The sequence below is a fragment of the Cricetulus griseus genome, chromosome X (genome assembly GCF_003668045.3).
Source record: "Cricetulus griseus strain 17A/GY chromosome X, alternate assembly CriGri-PICRH-1.0, whole genome shotgun sequence".
Classification (NCBI taxonomy): Eukaryota; Metazoa; Chordata; class Mammalia; order Rodentia; family Cricetidae; genus Cricetulus; species Cricetulus griseus.
In genome coordinates this window covers 125,305,389-125,318,004 of record NC_048604.1, presented here as the reverse complement: position 1 = coordinate 125,318,004, position 12,616 = coordinate 125,305,389, and the positions used below count along the sequence as shown (strand labels likewise).

Sequence of the window (12,616 nt, the reverse complement as noted above, 5' to 3'; positions counted from 1 at the left end):
ACACCCTCTTCTGGTCTCTGGGGGCACCCTCACACACGTGGCACCCCAAAGTACACACATAAATAAAAATAAATCATTAAAAAAAAACAGGCTGAACAGCCCAGAAGCAACAAAATTTCTACAAATGGTCTGTGGAATGGCAGCACCCTGCATATGAGAGGGGAAACTTTTTTTTTGGTTTTTCAAGACAAAGTTTCTCTGTGACTTTGGAGGTTGTCCTGGAACTAGCTCTTGTAGACCAGACTGGTCTTGAACTTACAGAGATCCACCTGCCTCTGCCTCCCGAGTGCTGGGATTAAAGGTGTGCACCACCACCACCTAGTGAGAGGGGAGACTCTTAAGTGACTTCTGGGTTAATGGGGCACTCTTACTGGGACCATGATTCAGGTCAACTTGGTTTTTAGATCATTACAGTACTTCTCAGGGCACTTACCTGAATACAAGCCCCTGTCTTCAGCTTGCACAGGCTGCAAACTAAGGCCCACCGGCTAGGTGGAATATGGGAGATTTTTGTAATAGGTTCCATTCTCTCAGGACAAGCAATGCTGACCTACAAATAAAATATCATCATAAGGCAGAAGCACCAGGACATCTTAGAAGCACTTTTCACAAAGTATAAATGATGTTATATGAGGCTGAGAACATTAAAACAATGAAGTACACCGTACTTCCAAAATTAGTATGAAACTAATAACAAAACACATCTCTTTCCATTGCTCAGTCCTCTAGTCATTTCTAGTAATGTAAACAATTCATATATGTGATGATAGTGCAGGAGTGCAGACTAGGTAGGCATGGTTACCTTAAAGAATCAAGATATATCCATTTTACTTATGAACTAAAGAAAGCTACTAAGGAAAGTAAATAAAGTTCAGAAATTCTAGTACCTGCCTTTTGTTAGAAGAGATGTTATCACATGACTTGCTATTTCATTTAATCAACTAAATCTGACAGATGGTGACAGATCTTTATATTTGGTTCACAAAGCAGGATAATATTGTTGGAAAGTAGCAGGATATCTATGTAATAAAGAGACTGCAGCACGTAATTAGAAAGGATGAGGATGATACCATTTTTAAACTCCAGTCTTTAAAACTATGTAACTATTATCAGCTTACCCTACTCTCTCAGCCAAAGTAGCTTCAAAGTGAAATTGAGTCTTTGGGGATGCTGAAAGGAAAGGGATACTTTAAAAATATGAAAAAATAATTTCCATATGGAAAGAAAGGGTCATGTGACTACTGGTAAAAAATGTGTTCTCCTTTATCTCTTGTAGTTTTGGTTGTGACCCTAGCCTTTAATGGCTAAGCCATCTCTCCAGCCCCTCCTTTATCTCTTTTACAAAGTTATACATGCCTCATTAAAGAAACAAGCTTTTAATTATTATTTTTCATTTTATTTTGCATGCACAAGTGTTTTGTCTATGTGTATGTCTGTGCAACACATGCATGCAGTACCCACAAAGGCCAGAAGAAGGTATTGGATTCTCTGGGATTGGAATTACAAATGGTTGTGAACCACCATATAGGTGCTGGGATTTGAACCTAAGTCTTCTGAAGAGCAGCCAGTGGTCTTAACCCCTGTACCATCTCTTTAGCACCAGAAAGAAACAGCTTTTAAAAAGTGAATAACTATCAAACTAAGGTGATTCATCTAGTACAAGTTCTATCTAGATGAGAAAAGAGAGATTTTTAATAGTCCAAAATGTACCAGAAATAAAGAATTAGAAGCCCCCAGAGAAGGTTAATAGCTGTGAAAGTTTATTTTTAATTTCTGAGATAGCATCTATGTATCTCAGGGTGGCCCTTAACTCATGATCTTATTCCAGTCTTCTGAGTGTTGGGAATTCTAGGTGATTTGTTTTATTTTTATCTATGTGGTATTAGGGATCAAGCCCAGGTCTTTGCAAATGCTAAGCAAGTGCTCTACCTCTGACCTACATTGCCTAGCTTTTGGTTTTTTTTGTCTGTTTGAGACAAGGTATAGCTATGTAGGCTGACTTTTCCATGGAAAATCTGACAGCCAGAAGGTCCTGGATAGATATTCTACCTACACTAAGAGACCACGGATGCCAGCACAGACTACTATACCCAGAAAAGCTTTCAATCAATATAGATGGAGAAAACAAGATATTCCATGACAAAACCAGATTTAAACAATACATATCCACCAATCCAGCTCTACAGAAAGTTCTGGAAGGAAAACTCCAACCCAAGGAAGTTAATTACAACCAGAAAAATATAGGCAATAGATAATCCCACTTTACCAACAACCAAAAGAAAAATGAGGTGGAAATCCACACAATTCCACCACCACCACCAAATTCATAACAAACAAGAATCAACAATCAATGGTCATTAATATCCCTCAATATTACTGGTCTAAACAGGCCTATAAAAACACACAGGCTAACAGAATGGATATAAAGACAGAATCCATCCTTCTGCTGCATACAAGAAACACACCTCAACTTCAAAGACAGACGGTACCTCAGAGTCAAGGGTTGGGAAAAGATTTTTCCAATCAAATGGACCCAAGAAACAAGTGGAGGTAGCAATCCTAATATCTAACAAATTAGACTTTAAACTAAAATTAATCAAAAGAGATGAAGGAGGTCACTTCCTATCATCACAGAAGAAATCCATCAAGATGAAGTCTCAATTCTGAACATCTATGCCCCAAATACAAAGGCATCCACTTTCATAAAAGAAACATTACTAAAACTCAAATCACACATAAAACCTCACACACTTATAGTGGGAGACTTCAACACCCCACTCTCACCACTAGACAGGAACACCAGACAGAAACTTAACAAAGAAACAAAGGAACTAACAGAAGTTATGGCTCAATCGGGTTTAACAGAACATTCCATCTAACCACAAAAGAATATACCTTCTTCTCAGCGCCACACGGAACCTTCTGTAAAATCAATCACATACTGGGCAACATAACAAACCTCAACAGGTACAAAACATTGAAAATAACCCCCTGTATCTTATCAGACAATCATACTTTAAAGTTAGAATTCAACAACAACACAAATTGCAGAAAACCTACAAACTCAAGGAAACTGAGTAATACCCAATTGCACCATCCCTGGGTCAAGGAAGAAATAAAAAAAAGAAATTAAAGCCTTCCTAGAATTCAACCAGAATGAAGTCACAACATACCCAAACTTATGGGACACTTTGAAAGCAGTGCTAAGAGGAAAGTTCATAGCACTAGGTGCCCACATGAAGAAACTCAAGAATAGTCACACTAGAGAATTAACAGCACAACTGAAAGCTCTAGAACACAAAGAAGACAACGCACCCCGGAGGAGTAGACACCAGGAAATAATCAAATTGAGGGCTGAAATCAATAAAGTAGAAACTAGGAAAACAATACAAAGAATCAATATAATGAAGAGTTGATTCTTCAAGAAAATCAAGATAGACAAACCTTTATCCAAAGTTATCAAAGGGCAGAGTGAACATGTAAATGAACAAAATCAGAAATGAAAAGGGGGACATAACAACAGACACTGAGGAAATCCAGAGAATCATCAGGTCATACTTTGAAAACCTGTATTCCTCAAAATTCAAAAATTTAAAGGAAATGGACAATTTTCTGGATAGGTTTCACTTACCAAAATTAAATCAAGAACAGATAAGCAATTTAAATAAACCTATAACCCCTGATGAAATAGAAGCAGTCATCAAAAGTCTCCCAACCAAAAAAAGCCCAGGGCCAGATGGCTTCAGTGCAGAATTCTTCCAGAAATTCAAAGAACAGCTAATACCAATTCTCCTCAAAGTATTCCACACAATAGAAGAAGAAGGGTCATTGCCAAACTCTTTTTTTTTATGAGGTTTCAATAATTTTGGTACCCAAGCCACACAAAGACACAACTAAGAAAGAGAACTACAGACCAATATCCCTCATGAACATTGATGCAAAAATGCTTAATAAAATACTGGCAAATTGATTCCAAGAAAACATCAGATCAGAGAAATCATCCACCATGATCAAGTAGGATTCATCCCAGGGATGCAGGGATGGTTCAACATATGAAAATCTATCAATGTAATCCACCATATAAACAGACTGAGAAAGAAAAACCCACATGATCATCTCACTAGATGCTGAATAACTGTTCGACAAAATCCAACACCAATTCATGATGAAGGTCTTGGAGAGATCAGGGATAAGAGGAACATACCTAAACATAATGAAAGCAATAAATAGGAAGGCAACAACCAACATCAAAATAAATAGAGAGAAACTCAGTGTGTTTCCCCTAAAATCAGGAACAAGACAAGGCTGTCCACTCTCTCCATACCTCTTCAATATTGTACTTGAAGTTCTAGCTAGAGCAGTAAGACAACAGGAGGAGATCAAGAGGATACAAATTGGAAAGAAGAAGTCGAACTTTCACTATTTGCAGATGATATGATAGTCTACATAAGTGACCTGAAAAACTCTACCAGGGAACTCCTACAGCTGATAAACACCTTCAGCAAAGTGGCAGGATACAAGATTAACTCAAAAAAATCAGTAGCCCTACTATATACAGATGATAAATGCTCAGAGAAAGAAATCTGAGGAACATCACCCTTTACAATTGCCACAAACAACATAAAATACCTTGGGGGTAACGCTAACCAAAAAGTGAAATACCTGAAGTGAACTGGAATCCAGTTGCAGAGGAGGAGGAGTGATGAGCAAAGGGGTACAGACCAGGCTGGTGAAACCCACAGAAACAGCTGACCTGAACAAGGAAGAGCTCTTGGTCCCCAGACTGATAGTTGGGAAATCAGCATGGGACTGATCTAGACCCCATGAACGTGGGTGTCAGTGAGGAGACCTCGGAAATCTACGTGGCCCCTTGTAGTGGATCAGTACTTATTCCTAGCATAGGAATGGACTTTGGGAGCCCATCCCACATAGAGAGATACTCCTTGAGCCTAGACACATGGGGATGGGCCTAGGCCCTATCACAAAGGATATGACAGACTCTGAAGTCCCACTATGGAAGGTTTCACCCTCCCTGGGGAGCAGAAAGGGTAGGGGATAGGTAGGGTGTTAGTTGGGGAGATGCAGGGGAGGAGGGGATGGAGAGGGAACTGGGATTGACATGTAAAACAATCTTGTTTCTAATTCAAATAAAAATGCAGGAAAAAATAAATGATTTTCAAACATTTGTTTTTTTTAAAAAGTAGTTTTATTTATTTTAAAATATTTGTTTTAAAAATTGTGCATATATGTGTGTGCGTATGTGTATATGTGTATAGGTGACTCTTTCTCTGGGAGTCAGAATTAAAGGCAGTCAGTTGTGAGCTGCCTGACATACTACTGGAACTGAACTCAAATCCTCTACAGGAGCAGTATGTGCTCCTAACAGCTATGCCATCTGCATCCCCCACACTGGTCTTTTATGCTACTCTTCTCATACAAGTTTATCAAATACCAGTGAAAGCAGCATCCACAAATACATAAATATGGGCTAATGTGCACATTTGTGTCCAAGGAGACCTGAGGAAGCACAGAAATTTCAGAAATACAGTGAGCAGGAAGTATTTCCATGTCAAGTCTGAGTCTGTCTAAACATCATGGGAAGGAGGGCACCCTGGAGTAAATAGGCCCAGATTTGAATAGTTTCTTACCTCTGGAATCCATAAGGCACAGCTGACATGAGCCCATCTAGTTCCTGTCCTGGTGGTCTTCATGGCTCCACCTTTCTTGGGACATAAAATACACTGTGGATAAATGCCCAGGACACAGGAGCGACACAACCAGCTGCCTTCTGGAATCTTAAGAATGCCATAGCATGCCTGTAGACACGAGGAAGAGATGCAAGAATGGTCAGTGTCTTTGTATTAGCACTAATACCTGTTTTGACACAGTTAAGAGAATACTCTCTGTTTTGGGGAGAAAGATATATATATAGCTGAACATGTTCTTATCCTGGATTTAGCAATTATTTTTTGGTTTTTCAAGACAGGGTTTCTCTGTGGCTTTGGAGGTTGTCCTGGAACTCGTTGTTAGCCCAGTGTGGCCTCAAACTCACAGAGATCTGCCTGTCTCTGCCTCCCAAGTGCTGTGATTAAAGGTGTGTGCCACCACTGCCCAGTCTCTTTAAATTTAATTTTTTTTATTGAAAATAGACTCTTTTTCCTGTTTTTCAAATTGTCTTCAATGTTTATATATTATAACAGGTCAGCAAAGCAGTAACATGTCATGTACTATTGCGATCAAGAAAAAAGGTGTTGAAGCACAAGTAAGCTAATGTTTATAAAGAGTCTAATAGTACCTGGTGCATAAAAATATTCAGCAAATTGTAGAAATTATTTGCTTGGGTTGGACCCAAAGACTTGTGAATTGAGTTCTAGGAGCCTTTTTAATTCTTTATGGAATGATACTGGAAAATAAACAACTCAGAGAGATGGAAGATTATTTAGAAATTATTCTAGACCCCCCATCTTCAATTTTGTTCATTTTCCCTCTTTATTACTTTAATCTATTTCAGAAGAAAACTGGGTGCCTCTAGGTTCCTTCCATTCATAATTAAACCCTATACCATCAACTGATTTACCCTAACAGTTCCAAAATTTGTGGATCCAAGAGATTCATCCGTAGGTGAGATTATTCATCTCTTTTCCACTTCATACCATGCTTCCTTTTCCATCTTTCAGACCAATTCCTGGACTTTTATTACCTAATTACCTTCATCCACTGGTCTCTGGTACTTGCTTCTTACACTGAGGTTGAACTTCCTTTCAATCCCCATCCTCAACACTACTGCTCTATCCAACTTGTCACACTCTTCTTAAATTTATTTCTAAATTTGTTTATTCATTCCTCACACCTTTAACCCCTACTCTATTGCATTATCAAATTCTTCTCAGTAAAATCAAGCACAACAGTAAATCTTCCAAGGATTTCTCCTGTTCTTATCTCATTTGCCCACCATCACCTAAACTAGGTGTTGGCTACTATTTAAGACCTGTTTTATAAGGCTAACACATTGTGAATGTTTTTCACATTTTAAAGAGTTGTAAGAGAAAAAGGAAAAAACACACAATACAGACCATATGCAGCTGGAAAAGTCTAAAGTGTTTCTGGACCTTTAAAGAAAAGGTTTAAAACAAACAAACAAACAAACAAAGGGTTTGGTGGCCTCTGATCTGAAGTTTGTACCTCCTCACACCTTCTCACCTCACATTTCAGTTAAACTCATGGAAAATAATTTGTATAGGCAGGCCTCTCAGTTTTCTCTATAACTGTTCACTCTAATTCTCATGTCCATGTGTCTTGTATCTGCCCTACTGCCTGAGTCTTGTGCTCTACTTCATGTGATTTCACTCATTAACCACACAGCATCTGTATTCTACTCTCCTGTTTTTTTTTTTAACTCTCCTAGTTTTGTTCTTGTGCTTCATAACCTCAGTGAGAATGGAAGGTCACTAGGCATAGTTTTCATCATTGATTTATATCAAATGCCCCTTTCCCCTGCTTAGTTTGAGTAGGTGGGTTGTGAGAACAAATTATTAATAATGTGTCTCAAGAACCCAAGCTGAACTTCCAATGAGGCTAGATTTGAATTAGGCTGCTCTCATGATAGCAGGGCATCATTTATACGGTTCCTATCTTTGAAACCCCTTTTTTCTGAGGCCTAGAATATTGCCAGGAAATGAAAAAAACATCCCCCCCCAAATTGGAGCCTGTTTGAGGCCAGTTGTTGGTTCTAAGAATGCCCGTGGTCATTCTATGGAGCACAAAATAATTTACAGAGTAAGCTCTTTTATAGATATAATAGTCATAAAACCATAATATATATCATAATGATTCTCAACTTTTCATGTATCACAAATGATGATGGTTGCAAATTCTGTTGAGAAAATAGCATGTTTGCTAATATGTTTTAAGGATAATTTCAGGATGTCAGACTCAGTGTCAACTATTAAAACTACAGTTATGTGCTATTTGTTAAATTTAATCCATTATCAATCTAAGTATTCAATATTTATACTAAGAAGGACTTGGAATGGTTTTAATTAACTTTCACATAATTTTAAGGAAAAAAATTAAGTTGTATGATGTTAAAATCTGAAGTCTATTGATACAAACTTCTAAAGTAATGTATTGTTGTCACTGAAGAACAAACACTGAACACGATGTGGTGGAGCAAAAAAAGCTAAACTGTGTTTAATAAATCCAGATGCCAATATACCACTATTCTTTTAGAGAGTGAACCAATAGTCTACATTATTAAGTGACTCTATAGCCAACAGAGGGAGCTCTAACCTAAGTAGTTATTTATGATCCAAGTATACCCACTCTATAAGAATCTCAGTATTTTACCCATATGCTTCCTGTTTTTCTTGAGATATTATATATACATATGTATATATGTACACACACACACACACACACACACACACACACACACACACACACACACACACACACACGATTGGCCTGGAACTTGCTATGTAGCCTATCAAACCCACAAATATCCTGCTTCAAGTGTACTGCCATGCCCAGATTGGAAGATGCTCTTTTTCTGAAATTTCATTTGGTAATAAATTCCTACCACCCATACATATCAGTTTATAGTCTACAAGGCCCAGTCAGTTGTTATTGCCAACGTGTGAGAGGATTATCATTTATAGTGATGTGGTGTGTTTCTAAAACAAATGCCATATTCTTGGGGGGTGGTTATTATGTTACAGCTAATTTTGTTAGTTAAAAGAAACTGAAAATATTTCTTTAATATTTTGCCCTAATTGTAAAAGACAAACAAAAATAGAAAATATATACAGGTGACCTTTGTCTTATTTCTTTCAAGTTTACTATAGATTCAATAATTATTTGAACCTTCTTTGACGAGAAATATCATGAAGTTCAGAAGTGTTTGGATCTTAGGAAAGTTAAATATATGGTACATTATAAGCCCAGTGGTACCAAGGATAATACCATATAATATGTTAGTATTTCCCTAAAAAATATGAGTAGTTACAGAAAATTGGTAAAAACTATAAACAGCCTCATATTAGTGAAGTTCTGGTATTGTCCACCAATTAGTTCTGGTTCAGTTTTTCAGCTAAAAGTGTAATCTTCAGAGATTTTTAATTCTTAAGATTTTAATCTTTGGAGAAATTAATTGTATGAGAGACACTATGGATCTGTATTATCAGATCATAGTTAAGTCAAAAATTTTGTTTCTGCTGAGAATAAAATATAAATGTCAATAACTGATACAATAAAATGAATTTTCTAAATTCATCATTTTTTAAAAGATTTATTTATTTATTATGTATACAGTATTCTGTCTGCATGTGTGCCTCCAGGCCAGAAGAGGGCATGAGATCTTATTATGGATGGTTGTGAGCCACCATGTGGTTGTTGGGAATTGAACTCAGGACCTCTGGAAGAGCAGTCAGTGCTCTTAACCTCTGAGCCATCTCTCCAGCCCCCTAAATTCACCATTTTAAAGATAGAAGTAAATAAATAAAAAGGCTAAAATGGTGTGGTGGTCTGAATAATAATGGCCTCCATAGGTTCACATATTTGAATATTTAGTCACTAGGGAATGGTACTATTTGAAAGGATAGAACTAGGAAGTGTGGTCTTTCTGGGGAAGTATGTCACTAGGGTGGGCTCTGAGATTTCAAAACCGAATGGGGATAGAGCATGCGCTCATATTCTCTCTCTCTCTCTCTCTCTCTCTCTCTCTCTCTCTCTCTCTCTCTCTCTGTCTCTCTCTCTCTCTCACACACACACACACACACACACACACACACACACACACGCTCAATCCCCCCCCCCATCCCCGTGGATCGGGATGTAGCTCTCAGCTACTGCTCCAGTGCCTGCCAGCCACCATGCTCCCTGCCATGATGATAATAGACTAAACCTCTGAAACCGAAAGCAATTGAATGCTTTCTTTCATAAGAGTTGTCTTGGTCATGGTGTCTCTTTACAATAACAGAACGGTGACTAAGATAACTAGAGACAAAAAATTCTGAGTTCCTCCTACGATACAGAAGATTAAGGTTAAGCAGTCCAAAGAAGGCTTAAGTCCTGGTTATTTTCTATCTCCTATGTTATGTAGTCCTATCACTCTGGTAGTTTTGACCAAAATGGTCTTTTGAGACTACAAATATCCTTTTAGAGTTGATGGAATAAATCAGAAGTTTATTATTTTGTCAGAAGAACCTTAACATGTGTGCCTTTTTTCCTTCCATACCCTCCAGCTCCTGGCTTTTCCTACTCCACTCCTCTATTCTTTTTTTCACTCCTTTATTCTTAAAGTACTCATAGATGGTTCCAAAATATTTTGCCCACATTGACTACTTGTCATGAACATATTTTCTTCTGACTGAACAGACCTCTCTTGTTTTTACTCATTAATGACATCTGTTTTTACTCTAAGATTCAGCATGAGCAGCCGGGTAAAGGTGGCCCACGCCTTTAATCCCAGCACTCAGGAGGCAGAGGCAGGCGGAACTTTGTAAGTTCGAGACCAGTCTGGTCTACAAGAGCCAGTTCCAGGACAGCCTCCAAAAGCCTCAGAGAAACCCTGTCTTGAAAAACCAAAAAAATAAAAAAAAAAAAGATTCAGCATGAGCATTATTTGTAATAGCCAGAACCTGGAAGCAACCTAGATGGCCCTCAGCTGAAGAATGGATGGAGAAAATGTGGTACATTTACACAATGGAGTACTACTCAGTGGAAAAAAAAAACAATGGAACCTTGAAATTCACAGGCAAATGGATGGAACTAGAAGAAACCATCCTGAGTAAGGTAACCCAGTCGCAAAAAGACAAAAATAGTATGTATTCACTCATATATGGATTTTAGACATAGCGCAAAGGAGTACCAGCCTACAATCCATACCACCAGAGAAGCTAGGAAACAAGGAGGACTCTAAGAGATACATGCATTCCCCCCCACCCCCCAGAGAGGAGGAAGGGACAAGATCTCCTGAGCTAATTGGGAGCTTGGGGGAGGGGAGAGGGAGCTACAAGAAAGAGAGGAGAACAGGAGGGGAGAGGAGGACATGGGAGAGCAGGAAGATTTAGTCAGGGGAAGAATAGAGGAGAGCAAGAAAAGAGCTATCCAATAGAGGGACCCATTATAGGTTTAAAGAGAATACTGGCACTAGGGAAATGTCCAGAGATCTGCAAGTCTGACCCCAACTAACAATCTAAGCAGTGATTGAGAGGCTACCTTAAATGCCCTTCTCCAATAATGAGACTGATGACTACCTTATATGCCATCCTAGAGCCTTCATCCAGTAGTAGCTGATAGAAGCAGAGGCAGATACCCACAGCTAAACACTGAGCTGAACTTCTGGAATCCAGTTGCAGAGAGGGAGGAGTGATAAGCAAAGGGGTCAGAACCAGAGTGGAGAAACCCACAGGGACAGGTGACATGAAGAAGGGGTTTCTCATGGACCCCAGACTGATAACTGAGAAACCAGCTGGGTTCCAGACCCCCTGAGCAAGGATGTCAGTTAGGAGGCCTGGGTAATCTATGTGGCCTCTGGTAGTGGATCAGTATTTATCCCTAATGTATGAATGGAATTTGGGAATAGAGGGATACTCACTCTCTCAGCCTAGACATTCAGGGGAGGGTGTAGGCCCTGCTCCAAATGATATGACAGACTTAGAAGATCCCCCATGAAAGGCCTCGCCCTCCTTGTGGAGTAGAATACAATTGGGATGGGGGGGGGCAGGGAATGAGGGGAGGGAGAGGGAACTGGGATTGACATGTAAAAGAAGCTTGTTTCTAATAAAAAATGATTCAGCATGGGTGCCACTTATTGGGAGTTTTTTTTTTTTAACCTTTCTTTCATTAGATGAATTTCATGGATTTTTCAAAAAAATCCATTTTTCACACGGATTTATAATCTATAAAATCACCTGGCACTCTGGTAAACTGAGTTTCTTTTTAGTCATTATACTATGGTTTTCCTGAGGACAAGGGCAGGAAGCATAGCTGGTTCGTTATCACTGTGTCACCATAATGCAGCATAGTCCTGGCTCATTGATGGTATTTAGTGTGTTTACATTATCCTGAATAAATTAGTAATATGAATAAAACATACAACATATCCAGAAGAGTAAAAATTTAGTTAGGCAGAAGTCAAGAATTGAATTGAACAGCCTGGAAGATATGTACACTTTGATAAGGCAGGAGACAAGACTGGGTATGGGTATGTTCATGTGTACATGGGTGCTTGTATGTGTGTGTGGAGGTCAGATGTCAATGCTGAATGTCTTCCTCAATTGCCCTCTACCTTGTTAATTGAACTAGGGTTTCTCAAATGACTTGGAGCTTGATTCAGCTAGATTAGCTGGCCAGCAAGTACCAAGGATCCTCCTATCTCTGCCTCTCCTTGTGTGCCCCTGTCCATGTGTTTTGGGAATTCAGGTTCTCATGCTTTGGCAGCAAGTACTTCACCAACTGAACCAACTCTAGCTCTCAGAAGAGATTTTTAAATTCAGATATGGCTATAAAATGGAGATAGGATAGTGTTAGCAATATTCATTGCTGTACTAATTTATGTGACCTTGTTTCACCACAGAACGGAGCATAGGATATGGGCAAGAGTTGAAGTGAGTGC

General features: G+C 38.8%; 1 protein-coding gene across 15 annotated transcripts in view; it reads right to left on the bottom strand.

Annotated features, from left to right (window-relative positions):
• Window positions 1-12,616, bottom strand: part of Jade3 (jade family PHD finger 3) — a 126,743-nt gene that overhangs the window by 27,706 nt on the left and 86,421 nt on the right. For all 15 annotated transcript variants that reach the window (XM_035450009.1, XM_027432300.2, XM_027432301.2 and 12 more), the window contains 2 exons: window positions 5,649-5,816; window positions 434-550 (listed from right to left, as the gene is read on the bottom strand). In XM_035450009.1, the coding sequence (XP_035305900.1) occupies window positions 434-550; window positions 5,649-5,816 (285 nt within the window). The remainder of the gene's footprint in view (window positions 1-433; window positions 551-5,648; window positions 5,817-12,616) is intronic.